We start from the raw sequence: 21706 nt of genomic DNA on the forward strand, positions 1-21706 counted from the left end.
TAACTAACATGATCTCTCTCCCTTGAAAAACACAGATGCTTTTGCGAAGGCAGTCACTATCTCCCACTTTCTGTGAGAGCATTGGAACCAAGTGGTTATCTGCACAGACTTTTGAGTCAGAAAAAACCTGGGTTAGAAGCTTCACTTCTTCTTTTATTAGGCATATGGCCACAGGCAAGGTGCATACGAATAGTAATAATGACAATAATAACAACAGCCAACATATACTGGGCATTTCCTGTGAGTTGGGCATTAGGTATCCATTAACTCATTATATACTCACAACAGCCCTATGAAGTAAGTATTGCCATTATATCTTTTTTACAGGTGAGAAAAGATGCTAAGAGAGATCTGTTGACATGTCCAGGGTCACACAGTTATTATGTTAAAAAAACAGGCTTTGCACTTAGATAGTTGGGTCCCAAAGCCCATGTTTTGAACACTATGCTACAGGGAACTACCCTGCCTGGGTCTCAGCTTTCTCATTTGTAAAATGTTGATTACAGTAATAACCCCCTTGTAAAATGGTATTGAGGATTAAACAAGATAATACAAAAGGATAATAATACAGAGCTCAATAATTCATAGCTGCTATCATTGTCATCACCATGTGCTGTTCTGTTCCCTCCTCCTGCCCATGAGGGTCATGTCCCTCTCACGCTTTGGCTTTCACGTTTTCTCCCCTGTGCCCAGCAGACTCATTGCAGAGACCTTGAGAGGTTCAGTCAGCTGTGGACCCATGCCAGGCTCAAAAAGATTGACAAAAATTTCTAGCATTTTCCTAGAATTTGGGGAAGTGTCCTAGGCAATTCTGGACCTCTGAGCCATTGTTCTTTTTCTGTACTTTCACTACATTTAGCTCCCTTTCCAATCCCCTTCCCTCTCTCCCCTCACCTCTGCTATTCTCTCCCCTTTCCTCTCCCTCCCACTCCCCCCTTTTCTCTGTGTCCTCTTTCCATCCCTCGGTCACTTTCAGGATGAAGACTGCCATCTGGATGCCATGACTGTATTTTATTTCTCTAGTAGGCCAAGTAGCTTCCCAGGTCCCCAGTCCATTAGCCAGAGTTTCTGGAATCAGGGCCTCTTAGAGCTCAGGGACACATGGGTGACTTTTAAGGTGTGAGGTGCTTTACCCAGGAACACCTCTTCCCCTGCTTGGATTTAGTTTGTTCTTGAGGTTAATGTGGTTAATGGGGTTAATGGTTAAAAGGCAGTTTATGTGAAGCTGCCTCCTGCCTCCTTTCCTGAACAATCTTGGCACTGGATAGAAGCCTGTATTTTCATTTTCCTCAGGCTTGAGTCCCCATCAAATGGTTCTACCTCTAAATAAGTTTCTCCCAGGAAAAGCATCCCTGACACCTTGATGGAAATTAAAAACAAAACAAAAGCACAACTTTAAAAAAATTGCACCCTCCCTGCCCAGCTCACACAACTTGTTGGAGAAGGTATTTTGTTGATTCTGCCCCTGGGCAATTAAACTGCTGTTTAAGTAAACCCAGAAGATAACAAATAATCCTTCAAAGTAATATTGACTAAAAGAGGAAAGTTATTAGTTTCTTTTATACATTCAGTTTACTGTCAGCTGTGCAACTCAATTCCATTCTGTGCAGTGGTGTGAGCACTGCACAGCTCAGAAGGGCTCTCTCCTGAGCCCTTCATAGGGACAGGTGTCGCTGCATAAGTGTGAAGAGCACGTAGACTTGTGCCTGCTGGGAAAGCTTCCTAGGTTGAGTCCATGAAGGAGAGTGGGAGAGGACAAGGGGGAGGCCTGCAGGGCACCACCCATATCTCCCAGGGGCAGCAGTCCAGGGGGGCAGCCTGCCCACTTGGGGGTGGTAGGCAGGCCCACCCTGTTTATGGTACCCAGTGCCTCATGCTGCTGAATTCATGTTTTCACGGATTGATGACAACTCTGGAGGAATGCCAATACCATGTCTCCATTTTGCATTTGTTTCCTATTCTGCCTGCAGACCCTGCACATCCTCATTTTTGCCTCCTCAGACCTCTTGTGCAGATGGTGCTTGGATGGGCCTGTCGGGGGTGACTAGGGTAAAATAACCAGAGATGATGACTTAAGCCTTTCTAGAAATAAAGGGTCTGGGGATCTTGTCCCCTGTGGGCACTACATGTCTGTGTTTGGATGAGCCTTGTCCTAGGGTGACTCATCGTATGGTAGTCCTCAAGTGCCACCCACACGGCTTGAGACTCAACAAAAGCTGCCATTTTGAATGCTACTCAATGATTATTAGTTTTACAAATGATTCACAGAAAATCATTCATAAGACATAAGGCCTAACTCCCTCTCCCTATCCATTGCTACCTGCCTCCCAGCTCTAGGGGCACTTAAAGTATGAGAAGTTTTGTAAAACTTTGACTTGGCTATTGATTTAGAGAAATGCAGCTTAGGATTTGTGCTAATCACTCTTAATAACTTCAAGAAAAAAGCTCACCAGTGACTTGGGAAGGTCTCTAAGGAGATGCCATACCCCAAGAACCTGCTGGAGGCCTGGTTTCTGCTCACAGACAGAAATGTATGCCAGGGATACAGCCACAATGCTGCCAGTGCTCCTGGGATGCAGGAGCTCACAGGCTACCATATTCGGCCTTCCTCTGCCAAGTCCCTTTGGGCCGTCTGGGCAGAGATTTCTGGTGGTCAATGGGGAGACAACATTAAAACTACTAGCCAAGTTGGCCAACAACAACAACAACAACAACAAAACCTGTGGTGACAAGTCAGAAAAGTGGTTATCTTGGTAATGGGGGAGGGGGTTATTTACTGCAAGAAGAATGAGGCAACTTTCTGAGGTGATGAAAATCCTCTGCATCTTCACTGACTGGTGGTTGCAAGGTGTGTACATATGTAAAAAGTCATTGTCATCAAGATGACATTTTAATTTGTGCATTTCACTGTATACAATTATATCTCAAAGAACAATAGTACTGTCCAAAATGCAGGTGGGAGATGTTCCAAGTGGTTTCCATTTTGTGCCATGCCTGACCCACTTTGTGTTGGAGGAAGTGAGAGTTCTAAGTATATGTATCCATTACGATCTTTATCTTCCTCCACATGTGTTTTTATACCTACAGGTTATATTTATATCTGCAGTCAGATCTATATATTTAAATCTGGAGAGGAGAGAAAAGTGTTATGTATGTGTGTCTATATATAGGGTGGTTTACTTCTTTCAAAGAACAGGAGGATCCTAGCTCCATTTTTATTTTTTTGGAGCAGGACATACACACACACACACACACAGACACACAAGAAAACACAGTAAACCTGAATAAATAATCAACAACCTTACCATTCTCCCTTGTCTCAGATGCTAAAACTGACCTTGATGATGATCTTGGGGATCATCAGCACAGTGGACTTCTGCTTGGCCAGAATATCCCCAGTCTCATTGACACGTGCTGTGACAAAGAAGTGCAGGGACGCTTGCTCCAGCAGCTGGCCCATGTACTCGCCGGCTCTGATCAGCACCTCCTCTTTCTTGTCTGGCAGAGGGAAACAAACATGCCACATATTAAGACCTGAGATAGGATCTGCTTTACTTTCCCCAAGCACCCTCATCTTTTCCTCATTAGTACAACACCCACCAGAAACACAGCAAAGGTGAGGGAGGGGCAGACAGAACAAAGTGTCAATCAGGGATAAGCTCTCTGGCTTCTGGGCAAAGAAAGAATGTGTTGGAAATTTAATATTTAGTGAAGTCTTATTAGAGAAAATGTGTCAAATTTTCCAAACAGTGCTTTTGCAGTTGTAAAATACAATAACATGTTTAAAATCAAGGACCAAGGGGTTTTAACTGCAGCTGCTTTGATTTGGGCAGGAACAATCTCAAGGTGGCATGTGAGGAGCAGTGAAGTTCAAGGACACCATTCCCTGTGCCAGCACCTCATGCAATAAGAAACATCTCATGCAGGCCATGGGCCACATTGGAGCAAGACTGTCAGTTACCTAAACCTTTTATTCCCTTGTAGTGCTCCACATTTTCTTTCCAGTTTCTTCTGAACCAATGTGACATTGTTTTGTATTTAAGAGAAAGAAGCTGTTGAAACCAGTTTTCACCATAGGCATTCAACTTCTTCCCACCCCATCGCCTATTTGCCACTTAAAAGACTTATTTCCACTTCAAGTCACTGAGGTCAGCTTTCAGGATGACACTGGAGGATGAGCAGAGGTCCTGGCTCCCTCTGCTCACCATCAGGCTGAGGACGGGGATTCTATCTTGTGGCTCTGGCCATAGCTGCATGGCCCACTTTCTAGAACACTCCCATGTCCCACAACCTAGGACTCTAGGAGCAAAGGGCAGTCCTTCTGCAGGCAGAACCCAGGCCACAGTGCAGCACCTGCTGCTACCTACATGGTCAGAGCCACAGCCGTGTGTGAGTGTGACGCTGTCAGCCGGCAGCCCAGCATGGAAAGGGTGATTCACACCCCCACGCCCAAGCACAGAGCATAGGCTCTGCGAACATTCAGGAGATTGACCGTCTCCACCACTGCTTCCTTGCCCAATGCCTTCCTTTGCCAAAGGTTTCTCCTTTTTGCAAGTTATTGAAGGAAATACTTTCCCTGATCGATAATTTCAAGTACAGAGGGTAGTTCATTACAGTACTCCATAATGAGCAGCAGCCTCTGCAACCAGGTAGGGCCCATGTGTGGAGGCAGCATCAGGGCACAGGTGAGGGTGCATCAGCACCTGATTCCAAGCTCCTCATGAAGGAATGAGCAGGTGCTGTGTCCACCCCCAACCCTCTGACTGAAGAGTTCTCAATCTTGGCTCCATGTCACAATCACCTGAGGATATTTAAGAACCTCCCCTGTTGGATCCCACACCACACCAATTAAATCAGAATCCTGGGGGTTGGGGCTGAGCATTACTTTAAGTGCTGAAGCAACCTCTAGAGTGTAGCCTGGGGCTGAGAAGTGGTACCCCAGCCACCAGGGATTCCCCATGGAATCAGCCCTGAAAAAGCTGTGGTGCAAGCAGAAAGGACGTCCTTTCCAATCCAGGCCCCTACTGCTCCAAGTATGGTCCGCATCCCAGCAGACCACCATTACCAGGAGCTTGTTGGAGATGCAGGTGCTCCAGCCCTACCCCACCCCCTGCATCAGGGTCTGCCCTTGACTAAGATGGGTATGCAGGTTTGAAAAGCTCACAGAGACAGGAGGTTTTGGCAGCAAAAGCAGCTGAGTTTGAGCAGAGTTAGAATGGACTTAGGACAGTCTCAGTTTTAAAACTGCAAGTTCTGTACTCCAGAACCCACTCAATTCTGGGCAAGCTGGAAAGGCTGGTCATCCTAGACCAGTGGCTGTCAATTGGGGGCAATTCCTACCCACCTCAAGTTCTGACAGAACTGAGGGTTGCTACTGGCATCTAGTGGGTAGAGGTCAAGGATGCTGCTAACCTCCTACAATGCACAGGACAGGCTCCACAATAATTACCCACAGCCTGGAATGCCAGTGGTGATTCTGCTGAGAAACCCTGCCCTAGGCTATGCAGTTATTAGAAGGGTTATTAGAAAGTATTGGTCCATCCTAGGCAAGTACTAAACAAGTTGGATTGAGTCCTGGGGCGGTCCTAGTCCAGTCAGAGCCAGCCATTTGATTCTATGAACTGGCCTTGATCTTGGCCCTTGAATGACCCAATTATACCACCCTCTTGGGACCTGAGCCTGGACCCTATGTCTTCCATGGCTCCCCTATCAGTTAATTGTCCAGATGAGTAAGACTGTCCCTTAGTTAGATATAACCTCAGATGAGCACGTGGGGCCTGCTTTTCACTTCCCCAGATCTGAAAAAATGGGATGGCAAAATGACAGGCCTTGAAGAACGTGCATTTTGCCTCTAAATACCTCCAGCAGTAATAAAGTATGGGCCTCCCTCAGCTATTTCTAGAGGATTCTGTTTGACCACTGGGTTCCTTTAGGCTGGTGAGATATGCCTGACTTCTTTCCATCAATCATTACAGAGGCTCTTGCTGCCTTTATAGTGTTGGCATCAGGACCCCTTTATCTGAGGCAGAGCATTCTCTAAATCATAGCACCAAGGAAACTGGGCTGTGCTTCCAGCCCAAGAGAACAGTGCGCCTGAAATAGTACATTATGTAAGTGCTGTATTTTGCCACCACACAAGAAATTGTTCTAGATAAAGTTTATTAAACGTGGCAAGAGAAAGAAGAATAGATTTTCATTCTATGAGTGGTGGAGCTGGGATCCTGCCAATATCATTTACGGTGTCTAGGGAAAGCCAAGGGAGACACAGACTGGAGCTGCCTCATCTCTTTTCAAAAAGCAAAGAAAACTAAATATAGCCAAGTGAAATGATAGCACCTTTGAAGGTACTGGAAGGTTTAAGTTATTCAGGTTTTTCAAGCTGATTCTAGCCCACACATTTTCTTTAATCATCAATCTGGAAAGTATGTCTCTTATTCTACTTGGAAAACTTTCCTTGCAAAACAGCCTCCTAGGAATGTACTCTGACCTGCTAAATCAAGGTCTAGAATCATGTGGCTTTTTGCAATAATGTGCAACTTATGTTAGATGGCAATATGCAGTTTACTGCATGCAGTTAATGCCACCACCTGTAGGGTAAAGCAAGAAATAGCCTCCAACTTCCTTCAAGTTATTCAGGACAAGCCTTGGGATGAGCCAAGTGAGTGGGACCAGTGTCAATACTGAATCCAGCTTAGGTTTGGTCAGCTGAGAGGGTTATCATATCATTCTAGCCCACTAACTCATATGAGCTCATTCATTCATTAGATTAGGGAGAGAAGGAGAAGATCGGGAGATGGGGTTTTTGCAAAGTGGAAAAAGGGTGGCATATAGTTCCCTGTTCAGCAGAGGGAAGGGCAGCTGGACTCCATGTAACAAGGGCATGGGTAAGGAAACTTGCTCACTTAGGGCCCAAGGTTACACCAAGTTGACTCACTATCATTACCTGAATGGGACCTGGCTTCTAGTAAATGCTTTGCCTCTAATTACTATGTCTGACCTTGAACACATCAATGCATCTCTTCAGTCTCAGTCTCCCAAAATGTAAACATGTTGAATTGCCGAGAGCCTGCCATGTGTGAAGCATTTCACATATATTTACCTCATTTAGTTTCCTCCATGCTCTCTTCTCACACCACACATCCGATCTGTCAACCAATCCTGTAGACTGTACCTTCAGAACATCTGACCAGTTTTCACTACCTCCCTTGATACCCCACCATCTCTCACGAAACTATTGCAACAGCATCCTAACTAGTCTCTAAGCTTTAGTCCTACTTCCCGGAGTCCATTCTCAACACAGCAACCAGAGTGATCTTTCAAAATGTAGGTTAGATATCATGCCATATTTCTACTCTGAACCCTCTACTGGTTCTTCAGCTCACTTGGAAGCAAAGCCAAAGTCTTTACTAGGGCCTACAATTCTTCTCATGGTCTGCACCCACTACTCTCCCCTTGGCACTTTTGCTCCTGACTCTGGTCTCCTTGCTGCTCATCGAACACATCAGACATACTGTGGCCTCAGAACATTTGCACTTATGGTTTCTCCTGACTGGGTAGTTCACTCCTACCCTTCTTTCAGGTGTCTCTTAAATGGTTTCTTCCCAACCACCCCATCTCCACCACTACTTCCTATCTCCCTTACCCTGCTTTCTATTTCCCTATTACATACCCAACCACACTACATATTCGCTTGGCTGATTGCTTATTGTTGAGCTCCACCCCCACCACAAGAGACCATAACTCCATGAGGGTAGGAGGCACTTCTGTTTTGTTCATTGCTATGCCTCCAGCACAAAGCAGAACTGGACTTGTGAGCATAAAATAAGGGTTTGAGCAGTGAACCAACAATCCTGTGATGTGGGTGGTATTGCTTCCATGTACAGATGAGGAGAGTGAGCTCAGATTACTAAAGTAGTTTGCCTAAGGACACATAGCTAGGAGGTGACATAATCACACCTCAAATCCAGATTTGGCTAATTCTAAAACTCAGGCTCTGAAATTCACTGTATCTTCCTGCACTAAACAATTGCAATGACCATTCTGCTCTTGAATCCTTTACTAACTGCTCTTTTCCATAAGAATTCCCCTTCTGAACCCTAAGGATAGGAAAAGTGCTAAATCTTCCAGTTTCCAAAGAAAATATCATGGTGATTGATTTCCCAGTTGTTAAAGCCACATTACTGAAGCTAGGGGGTATTACTTTCTTCAAGTTTGGGTGGGTTTCTTAGAATTAGGATTTTTAGGAATAATTTCCCATTTATTTCCTGGGAATATTTTTCTGAACTTACTGTGGCTTGGGACAGACACCAAATCCAAAAAGCTTGAACACTACAGAGACATGATTTGGTCCTCTGCTTTGTAAAACTTATTATTCATATACCTTTCCTTTTTTCCTTTTCTTTTTCAGTGCCAGACATCAGGTCAACAAAAATATGGTGTGCTGAAGTGTTTAGGTCTTTCCAATCTGCTCTGACTCGGCATGTTCTGCTTGGAGACTAGTTTCTTCCGCTTGACTCATTTTGCTAGTTGCATGCCCAACTGTGTGCCCACTAAATACTAGGAACCCAGGAAGTTAGATTAATTGAAATTGCAATCCCCAGTGCAAGCTGCAGTGTGTCTGAATTTTTATAGTTAAAAAGATGCTTTGGAGGGCCATGTATACAGGGGAGGCTGGAAAGGATCAAGGATGAGAGAGAATCCCCTGAGAGATGGCAGAGAGAGCAAAACCTTCCAGAGTCTCCTGGACAGCACATCCTGAGCCTCCACCTCCTCTCCCAAGGGTGGGCTCTCTCCTGTCCTTATATATCAGACAGATCAATTTTCAGAAACAGCCTTCATGCAGTTTAGCTCTCCCTGCCTTCAGAATGGTAAAGCAACAACCACCATTCCTGCTGGGGAAGCCCCCTAAAGACTGACTTGGGGAGAGAGGCAGAACCAGGACACCTGCTTTTTGAGACATGTTCTTTACACACTTTCCTTTGTACTCAATTCCCTTGGGATCTTATTCAAATGCAGATCTTGATTCGAGCAGATTGGGTGGGGCCTGAGAGTCTGCATTTCTAACCAGCTCCCCAAGGATGCTGATGCTTCAGGTCCTCAACCCACACTTTGAGTAGCAAGAATTTAAGTTATATTTAATTTTCCTGACTCATGGGGCTGGCTCTAGGCTTTGAAATTTTCAGTGTTCACTTCTATGCATGAGACATGAAGATGAAATGTGAGGCCTCTCTAAAAGAAGTTGGTTCTCCCATGTGGTTCACACTCCTGAATTCTGGGGCAGAACTTGAACTTCAACAGAGAGTTATCAAAGTGTATCAGCACTGAGCCAGACAGAGAAGCAGATCACAAGTCCTGGAGAGAACAGCCCCCCACCCCTTCCCAATTAGCTTACAGGACAAAGGCTCCAGAGTCACATCAAATGTCTCCTTCTTGAATTCCTCCTTGGAGACTCCAGTGTAGAAGACGATGTTGCCTGTGAGATAGGCTGAGATGGTGTAAGAGTTGGGGCTGTTGTTCTGGAAGGTGATGGTGAGCTTGAAGTCTTTTCCCAGCACAGCATTTTCCACTTCAAAGTCCATGTCCACGTCAGACCTTGACTTCACAATGTCTTCTGTGTTGAGGGGCTTTTTAACCCCATACATCAGGGCAGTTTCAAGGGCCAGTCTCTCTTCCTTTTGACCTAGGAAGAATGGAGAGATAGACAGGGGTAAAGAAATGCAACCCATCAAAGAGAAAGTCACAGTCACAGACACCCTGCGCTCGGGTACTGTGTACTGTACCTGTTGCATTGCTTCTATAAGCCACACACCCTCCTTTGAGGCAGGTGTCAAAATTATTCCTATGTTACAAATTCTGCCCAATCAAGTTCCCAGAGAGTCATGACCTGCCAGGTTGCAGAGTTAGGCACCATTTCAAGGGCCAATCTGACAGGGGGTTGCTGAGGGGCTTGCTCTAACAGTTGTTTCTCCAGGGTTCAGCAGTAGAATTGGAAACACCTAACTCTCCTCAAACTGTGGTATCAATTCGCTTCCCTCCCCAAGTCCTAGCCATGTAGCTAGAATGTGGGGATCTCTTAGCAAAGATTTTGGCAATAGTCATGTCTGGCCATTCCTCATTCTGCATTATGAATTTTCTGTTCTTGGATCTCCCCAACAAAACCTGTCTTCCTCGCCTCTCTTTTCACTTAGGCCTGTCCCATTGGCTCCTGCTGAGCTGAACCTGCCTTCCTTCCACTCCTTCCTCTGTTGCCATTTGCTTCCAGCAGAGTACAGAGATTGCTGTTTCCCAAACAGTGCACTACACTGTAGACTATGATCTAGCAAACTGTTCACAAGCCTTCCCTGCAAAAGAGCTCTAAGGCCAAGTTCCCTTGGGGAGCACTGGGTTCTCTAGTGCCTTCTGGATGTTCACAACATTCAATAGCCCATGAAAGGTTCTGAGATTGAGCCCTACAGTGGGGAGACATATTGAACAAGATTTCCCAAATTCATCTGACATTGAACTTTTTTTTTTTTGAGGGATGCCTATTGGCATGGTGGTGCTGATGAGACACATGGGCTGTTTGTAGGGTTTCCAAGGTGGTGGTAATAGAGGTGAAGGTAGGCAGAGGGAGAGAGCTCTGGAGGAAGTATAGCTTTTCTACAGGTGAGGAGGTGAGAAGTACAGGTACGAGTTAGACTCCAGAGCTTGCTGTTCCTGACTCTGAGCTGGGCAAACATTCCTTACAGAGCACAAGACAAAATGCTCGGCATTGGGGGAGAGGAATTGAGAAAGTGTGGAGGAATAGTTGCTAGTCTCTTTACTATCCTAATACCTTTGGGTATACCTTAGTGCGTTGCGAAATATAGGTACACTTTTTGGCTTGTAAAAAGTAGTCATGGGAATAGCTAGCAAAAAACAAAAAGCATTTCAATACAAAAATGTTGGCTTTTATAATCATGTTAATTTAAAAATATTAATATAATATTATGATAAAATGCAATGAAGATGAACAGGTCAATTGATAATAACTGTCATTGACTTCTAACTATGTGATGGATGTTGTGGTAAGTACATATTGTGTATTATCTCATTTAATCCTCAGAACAACTCTACAAGGCAGGCACTATTATTACTGTTAGTTTCCTGGTTTATAAAGCAAGGGAGCCAATATCATACAGTTGTTAGGTAGATTTAAGGTAATACATGCCTAAGAATTGACAGCTACTAGTACTTTGCAAAGACAGAAAAGGCCAGCAGGATTTGCAAACAATGGAAAGTGTGTGTTTGTGTGTGCATGTGTATTAGCAATTTTTCTGATTGTCAAGACTGCCAGAATGGCCCTGACTGGTGTGGCTCAGTTGGTTGGGCATAGTACTGCAGAGCAAAGGGTTGCTGGTTTGATTCCTGCTCAGGGCACATGCCTGGGTTGCAGGTTTGGTCACCAGTTGGGATGCATATGAGAGACAACTGATCGATGTTCTCTCTCACATCAATGTTTCTCTCCCTCTCTTTCTCCCTCTCTTCCCCTCTCTCTAATAATAAATAAATAAAATCTTAAAAAGAAAAGACTGTCAGAATATGCCAGAAACCATTTGTCTAGGACAAGCATTGGCTAGAATGCATGTTTACGATCAATAGTGGGGAGATAGTAATAAAGGGAAGGAGGGGTTGTGACAGGGAAAGTGCAGTGAAGTATTTTAGCAGAATACATCTCGCAAATAGCTGTGAGAAAGAGAGCATTAACGGCTATCGCTTTGGATGGATACCAAATATGCATTTAGGCAAAACACAGGGGGTGAACATCAGCAGCAGAAACACGGTCAGAGAGGTGCCTACTTCAGGAAGAGAGGCTAAGCTGGGTGGGATGGGGTGATGGGGCCAGGGAAGGCTTGTGGGCTATGAGAGACTTTGTAGTGTGTCGTGTCATGGATGGGAGAACCTCTAGCTTCCTTCTGGGGACTGGCCTGCCCCTGTGCACAGGAAGTGCTAGGCAGAGGCAGGCTGGGTTGTTACAGGAAGCACAGACCCAAACAGGAGGCAACAAGTGCAGGGTGTCCCCAGTGCTTGGCAGAAGTCCCCGTCACTCTGAAGTTGGGCTTTGTGTTCTGATGTTTCACACGATTCAAGCCATGAGTTTAGTGTTATGAGAGAATAATCTAAAGCCAGATTATATTTTCTGAGATTCCTCTGTGGCCTCCAGGAACAAGGTAAAAAAATATTCTGTTAACTGGATGCAGTGAGAGCGCTCGTTGGTTTGATGAAGCCTCTTCTCATTGTTTGAGTTTTAGCTCAAATGTCACCTTTCAGAGTGCCCTCCCCTCCATCACCCTGTGTAATGTGTCCCCAACCCCAGTCCTCTCATCTCTCACTAAGGTATTACCTGGTTTTATTTCTTTGTGCCCGTACATGTCACTATGTGACATCATTCCCCCTGTTATAACGCAAGCTCCGTGTCCTCAGGACCTGGGACCCAGCCTGGCCTAGAGGCTCTAGAAGATCAAAGTTTGGAGAAGCCCTTTGCTTTAATCCAGACACAAAACTTTCCTCTGTATAATAGATATAAATAGTCCACTTTAGGACATTTGATGTTCAATTAAGCTCACCTGTGGAAGTGCCACCCGAGATACCAATCATCTGATCACTTCATGCTAGCTGAGTCCATATAATGTGCAGGCACTGTGCTCAGATGAGAAGCAGAGCACTTTCCTTAAGGGTCTAAGGGGCCAGTGAAGAGGGATCACCATACCTACCTCTATCACAGTTGCTGGGGCAGATGGTTTTGTGTGATGCAGGAAACATAGGAGAGACTCAACAGCACCTGGGGGCAGGTAAGACTTCTCAGAGGGGTTTTCCCCACACTGTGAGAACAGAGGCCTGGAGGCAGGTGGGAGCCTGGCTCGCTGGAGGAACTCTCAGCAGCTCACCTGGCTGTAGCTTATGATACCTGTGGGCGTGGTTAGGAGGTGCGTGAGGGGGCCAAGAAGGCAAATAGCAGAGGCTTGGCCAAGCTCAGAGCTCAGATTGCAATGCCCTGGAGATGGCTAAAGAGAGTGAGGGCTTTTAAGTAGTGCAGTAAGGGGCTCAGATTTACATTTTAAATGTCACTTTGGCATCAATGCGGGGTTTAGAATGAGGGAAAGAGGATTGGGGGGCGGCAGATAGAATTGGGAAGCTTTAGCAGGTATCCAGGAGAAAAAACATCCTAGCCCAAGCTAATAGTAGTGTTATGATAGAAATAATAAAATTACTAGGAGTAGCAAAGTTACTTTTATTGGGCATTTTCTAGGTATCAGGCACTATGCAAGGGCTTTCTATACATAATACGAGCTGGTTCTCAGAGAGTGGCCATGGAGATAAAGAGGAGCAGATAAATTTGAGCTGTTTCAGAGGCGTCATTTAGATTTGCTGCTTGACTGATTCTCAAGTGGCTAAGCTTTGTTGGATTATGGTTCTCTTCACTGGGGTAGGAAGTGTAGGAGAAATAGACCTGGGTTAGGAGAGGACGTGGGAGAGGTGACATTTGGGAAGGTTCAGTTTCCAGTTTCTGGGGGACAGTTAGGTAAACGTGGAGCTGAAAAGTGAAGTCTAAACTGGAGTCAGTGACCTTGTAATAATCAATGTATATGTGGGTATGTGTAGAAAGAATGTGAAGGAGGTGAGCATGAAACTCAAGGATGGGAGCCTAGAATGAAGTGACCTTCAAGAGAGTAAGAAAAAGGAAGGTTAGAATGCAGAAGGAGATAGAAAGCAGAACCAAGCAAGTTGGGATGGAAGCAGGAGATATTTGTGTCACAGAAATAAAGAAAACAGAAAATTTCAAGACTTGGGAGTGAGCAATAGCCTCAAAAAGTGTAGGAAGGTCAGGCAAGCTGAGATCTGCAAAACATTTACTACTCATGGCAATCTGGTTGTCTTGGCAACCTTGAGAAGCTCTTCAAGGATAGGTTGGTAGCAGAACTCAGGGTACGGTAGGTGAGAAATAAAAGGAAAAGATGCAGGCATCTCTCCCAAGACACCTGGCAATGGAGGAAAGAAGAAAGAAAGCACAGGGGATAGATTGTTGGAAAAGAGTTTGTATACTTTTTAACCATAGTGGCACTTGAGCCTGCTGAAATTCTAATGGGAAGAAGCTCACAGAGGAGAGATAAAAATACAAGTGACAGAGGGAATCACTGATGGAGCACACTGATGGGGCAATGAGAAAATGGGATCTAGACACCATCACAAAGAAGACACATTGCCACAGAACAACTTTTAAGGATTCTGGTTTTCAAAGTTATGTTATAAAAGATATAAAATTATTGTTATGCTTTAGTTCATCAAAGTGAAAAATGATCTATACACAATTTAGTTAATTAAAATAGTGAATTCCTGAATCTGGTGGTAATTTCTTTTTTATGTTTTTACTCATTGCCAAGTTTTGGTGGCCTCACTCAGAATCTGTGAATAGAGAAATTATATGTAATTCAGTAACGAGAATTGGCATGGCCAATGCATAGCCACGAATGCTGGCAGCCCCTTCCTGGATGCCCATGACAGATGTCAATTATCACTAACTCTTTCCACTATATTTGAGAGCAGCCTCAGCATCCTTCTCTAGATAGTACTCTACTTGGTCATTCCTAAAGCTGGAATTTGAAATGCATATGCCATCTTTGATTAAGAGACTAATTATCCATCTACTTGGGATCAAACTCTACCCTAGAAGTAGGATAAGTATCTCATATAACTATCTATATAAATTTAGGGGCTCTTCTGTTTTAGACCAGACACCCACATAGTCCACCTATCTAAGCCTTGCCTTCTTGCCAAACTTCGGAGGCTTGGATTGCAAATGTTTTCCTCATTCAAAGCTGGCACATTTTATTTGTTTTAATCTGGTATCTACCCCTGGACAAGCCCATGACTTCTTTTTGTAGACTGCCTTTGGGTCCTTCCTTCCTTATCTGGATTTCACTGTCACTTCTGCGGCTGATAGCTAATGGCATTCTGCTGTGTGGTTTAGGCAAGACAGCTGAAGGCTTGGACCGCTCCCTGTAGGCTTATGTATTGTTTTCTTGTCTGGTCAGGACTTTTTCCACTCTAAGGGAGTTTATCCACAATCCTTGTCCTGCTGCCTCTTCCTGGAGAGTTCCTTCCCCATGCTTCACTTAGCCAATTTTTATTTGTCTTTCTATCTCAGTGAGTCCATCACAAAAGTCCTCCAAGATCCAAGATTCTGGCTCGAGACTCCCTTCTCTGTGCCCTGTAGCACCTGCCCACCCCCTTTTCAGGACATGCATCCCACAACTTAGTGAGGTTTTGCTTCCTGCTGGTCTATCCAGCTGGATGTGAAGGCAGGGATCTTCATGTCTCCATTTGTACCCAGTGTTGAAAATATGGGGGTGGCAAATAGCAAGTTTTTGAATGAGTGAATGAATGTTTCAGCTAGTTTCTTTTACTTTTTTAATGGACTTTTCTTTTTCTTTTCCATACCTTTTTGCTGGTAACTCTATAACAAGAGGGCATTGCTTGGTTTATTTTATCTTGCTTAATTTTTTTAGCACAAAAATATTTTTTGGATTGTTTCTCTTGCTATGTCTTCAAATTTATTATTTCCCCCTCTTTTTAGGAAAAAGCAAAAAAAAAAAAAATCCATCTTTTGTATCTATGTTGTACAATGGATGATATAACCAACAGAAAAGAAGGATGAATCATTTCAGAAATACAGCAACAATTCACTAGGTCAGTGACAGAAATTTTGAATTTCTAATACTACGCATAAGAGTTCTTAGTTCGGCAAACTTCCTCTTTATAGTGCAAATTGCTTTTGTAAATAAGGGCACGAAGAGTGTCTAAAATATTTAAAGCAAATTCTGCACTCCACAGCACTTCAGGAATACCAATGAATATTTAGGTATATGCTAATTATTTATCATTTTTATCCATTTACTAAAATATATGCCACTCCTAAGAACTCTGATGGTGAATCATCTATAAAATATACTCCACAATCCCCATCAAGACACCTAAACTCCTTCATCTCCTGTCCCCTGTTGACCTTGGGCAGCTTGTCTTCAGCCAGGGGGCACTCTGAGATTGATGCTTTAGTAATACCTGCAGGACCCTGAGCACAGCAGGTGCTTCACACCTCTGTGATTTGGTTATGTTCACACTTCCTGGAAGCCACTGGCCAGCTTTCTTTAACTATGCTCTGTGATTTTTCTCACACAGCTTTGCTTTTTCTGAATCTCCTGGTTGGACGGAGTGTCCCTCTTCTTTGTTATAAAGCCCCTCTGCATAATGATTCTATCACTTGGCCAGGAACAGAAATTGGGTCCTGATCACTGAGATGATATGCAGCACCAAACACAACCCCAGGCATAGAGTAGGCAATCAGTAGTGATTAAGAGAGAATTGAACTCAACAGCTCCATTTAAGACATTCTACACAATAAAAGTTTTAAAAAACCACCTTGTCATTGTTTTATAATTGAAATGGGCCTTCAACTTAATTGGCCTGAATTAGTGAGATTGCACTGTCTTGTTAATATTGTATTAGATAATTCAAGGAACAATGTATACAAGAATAGTCTATGAAGTACTAAAATATATATGAGTAGTTATTTAACTTTATATATTATTGAACTAAAATTACATTAGTTATACAATGTTTTCTAATAGAATTATTTAAAATTATTTTTGTTCTTTAATATGCTGTTAACGTAGATATGACTTAAAATCAAATCTTAAAAAAAATTTTTTTTCTTGTAATGAGAAATTTATTTATTTGTTTATTTATTTATTTTTAGAGAGAGGGGAAAGGAGAAAGAGGAGAGAAACATCACTGTGTGGTTGCCTCTTACACGCCCCCAGCTGGGGACCTGACGTGCAACCTAGTCATGTGCCCTGACTGGGAATCTAACCAGCGACACTTGGTTCACAAGCCGATGCTCAATCCACTGAGCCACAGCAGCCAGGGCTCAAATCATTTTGACAAGCCACATGAGGGGGATTCTGCTTAAAGCAAACATACAAATAAAACTACAATGAAAAATTGTGGGTGTGATTCGTTTTTCATTCATGAGAGTTTTATACTTCTGCTCTGACTCACATAAGCTGTAAACACCAGTGCATTGTCTGAGACACAGCTCATAGGATGGTGGGTAAGTACTAATGGACTGGGGCAAAGAAATCATCATTTCATTATAGTAAATTACCTTCTTGGAATTTGTACGTATCAGTAATATCCTTCATGGCATCTCCTCCAACTTGTTTTGTCACAATTAATTTCCCAACATGGGTGGTATCAACAGCTTCCACCATATGAGTACCATCTTTCTTCGCTGTAATGTAAACAAGATCACTGTTGACCTAAAAATGGGAAAACAGAGCATTAGCCATCATCAAATGTCTTTGTTATTAAAATATCTAACTCTCAATGGTGTAGTCATCTAAAATCTCTGGAGTTGACCTATTTCTTCAACAACATTGAATTCGTGGGGCTAAACTCACTATAAAACTGTTCTGAAAGGGAATCTAGTCTAGATTAATGATCAGGTATTTTATTTTATTTTTATTTTTATTTTTTAAATATGTTTTATTGATTTTGCTGTTACAGTTGTCCCAATTTCCCTTCCTTCTGCTTTTCTCCACCTGGTGGCCACCCTCCCTCCAGTTGTCCCCCGCTTTTAGTCCATGTCCATTGGTTGTGCATATAGTTCTTCTCAACCTCTTCCTGTATATTCCACTCCCTCCTACTATGATTCGTAATTCCTGTACCATCTTCCTCCCTCTCCCCTTTCCCCCTCCCTGCTGACCTCCCCCCAGTATGTTTCCCATACCTATAGTTCTTTTTCCACTCTCGTTACCTATTTAGTTTAGATAGATTCCTGCCATTATTCTTAGCTGGGAGACCGGGATCCGTCCCCTTCTCTGGGCCTCTTCATCTGAGGCAATGGGGGGGCTGCCTTTCCCAGCATTGGGGTCGCGAGGTACCCGGACTCAACTGCAGCCTGAATTGCTCCCCCTGCCGTTATCCCTGCTGCTACCGCAAACAGCACCAGCCAACCTTTCCATTCCAGTTCCAATTTCGCCCCTCATACCCGTCTGGACAGGCACCACTGGTTTATAACTTCATACGTTGGGCTGCCATGTAGTTTTATTTTCTGGAATTTCTAGTTATCTTTTGTTTTGAGGTAGTTGTATTCCTTTCTAGTTGTAGCGGGAGATTGAGCATGTCTATCTAAGCCTCCATTTTGGCCGGAAGTCCAATCAGGTATTTTATATTAAGAATATTTAGGGCTGGGACTATTGGTGGTCTAACATCAGTCATTCCCTGCCCCACACCCCTTGCTCCTTTTATTGCAGGTAAATTCCACTTCCTAAGAGAGAGCTAAGAGCACCATGTGTGTTACTGGCTTTCCCAGACTTTTTAAAGCTAGCAGGGGCTGTGTGGCAAGAGAATGTCTGTTGGGTGGCTTCTGGGAAAGACTTTTCTTTTTTTATAAAAGGAGAGAAGGACTTGGGATAGTTTGCTCTTCTCTTCCTGCTTTTGACTGTTTTCATGTGAAGTAAATGATGCTTGGAGCTGCTTTAGCCATCCTGAGACAGTGAAGAGCAACATTGCTAACAATACAATGACAGTAGAGTAGAAAGATAAGAAGAATTTGAGGGCTTCACAGTGCTGTTAAATGGCTAAGCCAACCTTGGGACTACCTACTTGAGGACTTCTTGTGTGCATTACACGCTGACTCCTGGAGACTGTGAATGAGTGATGTCCATAATGTTTTATCATCAATAGCCCTGCTCAGCTCCTGTAGACTCATTTCTATGACTTCTTTTATGTAGCCAGCCCAGGTCATACTTGGTATCTCTCTTTTCCAACTTCTTTTTATTTTTCTCAGCCTAACTGCCTTTTTTTAAAGAAACCTGTCTTCTCACAATGTGTCTGAAGTAGGACAGCTTCAGTTTTGTCACTTTTGCTGTCAGTGATGTTTCAGGCTTAATTTGCTCTAGAGCCTACTTGTTCATTTTTCTGATTGTACAGGGTATCCACAGAACTTTCCTCCAGCATAGTATTTCAAATACATAATTTTTTTACTGTTAGCCTTCTTTTCTCTCAAACTTTTGTATCCATGCATATTAATTGGGAATTTGAGGGTGTGGATAATCTTAGCCTTGGTCTCTAATGGAACACCTTTGTTCTTGGTGATCTTTCCTAATTCTTTTATTGATGCCCTTTGAGTCTCCGTCTTTGATTTCTTGGCTGTAGACTCCATCTGAATAGATGACTGAACCGAGATAAACAAAATCTTTAACAATTTCAGTGTCTTCATAGTCTATGTTAAAGTTGCATACTTCTTCTATAGTCATGATTTTTGTCTTCTTGATGTTCAAATGCAGTCCTACTTTGACACTTTCTTCTTTCACTTTCATCAGAAGTCATTTCAAGTCATTGCTACTTTCTGCCAGCAAGATGGTGCCATCTGCATATCTCAAGTTATTATTAATATTTCTGTGACCAATTTTCACTCCTCCTCCCTCTGGGTCTAGCCTAGTGTTTTGTATATGTTCTGTGTATAGATTAAACAATAGGGAGATAAACTGCACCTTTGTCTAACATCTTTGCCTCTAGGAAACCACTCTGTCCCTATAGTCTAGCCTTACAGTGACTTCCTGTCTGTGACACAAGCGAGGCATCAGAACACTCCAGGGCTGAGGTGCACCCATTTCTTTCAGAGCAACCCAGAGATTTCCATGATTCCCACAGTCAGGCTTTACTGTAGTTTGTAAAACATAGACTAACCTTTTAACCTTCAGGGTTTCTTGTATGAGAAAGATTCAACTTAACTCCTGCTGATTGAGACATTTTAATTGTTATTTGCAGCCAAAAGCATTTTTATTGAAAAATAATATTAGACTATCGAGACAGAATTCAGGCAATTTTCTGGTGATTCAGCAACTAAATCATGCTATCTGTGGGACTTGGAAATAACATCTTGGGGCCATGCTGGCTGACCCTCAAGCTCTTCCAAGGTTCAGCCTCATCACTCTGCTTTTGAGAGACAATGTCTAAATCTGTGCCTGAAGGCTGATTCCCCCAGAGTCCCTTACCTTCACTTTCCTGGTTTTCCATTTATTAGCATAGAAGCATGTAGGAAACACAAATTGCACTGCTATATCAGGCACTCCAGCTGAAAATTGTCTCTGATATTAAGTATTTGCCAACACCCTCTCCAAGCCTCTGTTCCCTACTCTTTTATAAAGGACAATAATAGCTCCTTCCTCAGGGTAGTTCAAAGAATTAACTAAAATAAACACATGTAAGTTCCTTATTATAGTGCCTGACATAGAGCAAACACTCATGAATATTATCAATAATAAAAATAATAAATTATTTATTAGCATTGTTAAACATTGTTTAATGTGCAGGAGTCCTAATGACGAAGATGAAAAGCAGAGATTTAGTCACTTAGAGGGTTTATACTCTAGTAAGAAATACTCTGTGTGTAAAAATCACCTGAGGGAACTTAAAAAAATAGATGTCTGGTCAAGAAGGTCTTAGGTGGGACCATAAATTTATTATCTTTTTTAAAAAGGTCCAAGGTAATTCTATTGGCTATCCAAGTCTGAGAACCCTTGCAAAACAGTACAGTGTGTACCTTGCAGGGGGATGTTTACATACTATGGGGGCACCTGGGGCAGGGCAGGATGGGTTGGGAGGTTAGAAAGTAACAGCCAAGCTGAAATCTGAAAGATGCATAGAAGTTAGTGAACTAAAGGATCTCACGTTAAGAGTTCTTACCAAAAAACAAATAGACAAACAAACAAACACAAAACACAAAAGAATACAAGGACGTTTCCTTGAGATGATGGATATGTGTAGTACCTTGGTTGTGGTGATGGCATCACAGATGCTTACATTAAATGTGTGCAATTTAAAATCAATTATACCCCCAATAAAGCTAAAAATAATTAAAGCATAAAAATGGAGAGAAGGAAGGCTACAATATGCAGAGGGACCGGTTCCTGTAAATATTCTGAAGAATGTATTCAAAAGACACACTGAATTAGCTATAAGATACTTGGATTCTGACCTTGCATGCATACTTTTAAAAAGTTACCCTATCCTCTATGACCTTCAGTCTCTGCTTCTATAAAATGAAAATAATTAAACTTGTCCTTCCAATTTTATAGCAACATTTTAGGACTGAGTAAGATCAGATCTAGGTGAGCATGACTTGTAAGTTTCAAAACAGAGTAAAAATCTAATGGGGAAACTTAATGATAGTCTTAAATTTTAAAGCTGAGGTTAAAGAGGTTTAAAGCCTCTATTTCTCACAAAATGTTTTGAATTTACATAAAATCTGATTCTACTAAGAAAGAAGTAAGTAGCCAACATTTATTAAGTACCTGCAATGTTTCAGAGACATTTTAAAATTATTTAATTTAAACCTCACAGCAACACTATGAGGTATGCATTATTATCCCAGTTTTACAAATGAGGCCACAATGACTCAGAAGGTCAGCAAAGCTTTGTGGACACATGGCTGAGAACTGGTAGAGAAGAGGTGCAAACCCTGGGCTGGCTCATGGCCTGCTCCCTGACTCTGGCCCTGAACCAGCCCCTAGCACATTTCTTGACCTTCACAGCTCACGACCTCTCCTCCAGCACCCTGAAGGACCATGAGCACCACCGTGAATGGTGAAATGTTTCCCTGCTTGGGCCTCAGTTCTGAGGGGAG

The 21706-nt window shown here is 43.0% G+C and overlaps 1 protein-coding gene across 1 annotated transcript in view; it reads right to left on the reverse strand.

The window, feature by feature from the left end:
- Positions 1-21706, reverse strand: part of F13A1 (coagulation factor XIII A chain) — a 206373-nt gene that overhangs the window by 14491 nt on the left and 170176 nt on the right. Inside the window, exons 11-13 of the mRNA XM_090269844.1 lie at positions 17180-17333; positions 9392-9679; positions 3338-3498 (exon numbers count right to left, since the gene is read on the reverse strand). Of these exons, the coding sequence (XP_090125970.1) occupies positions 3338-3498; positions 9392-9679; positions 17180-17333 (603 nt within the window). The remainder of the gene's footprint in view (positions 1-3337; positions 3499-9391; positions 9680-17179; positions 17334-21706) is intronic.

The sequence above is a fragment of the Furipterus horrens genome, unplaced genomic scaffold (genome assembly GCF_987537825.1).
Source record: "Furipterus horrens unplaced genomic scaffold, mFurHor1.1.pri manual_scaffold_3, whole genome shotgun sequence".
NCBI lineage: Eukaryota > Metazoa > Chordata > Mammalia > Chiroptera > Furipteridae > Furipterus > Furipterus horrens.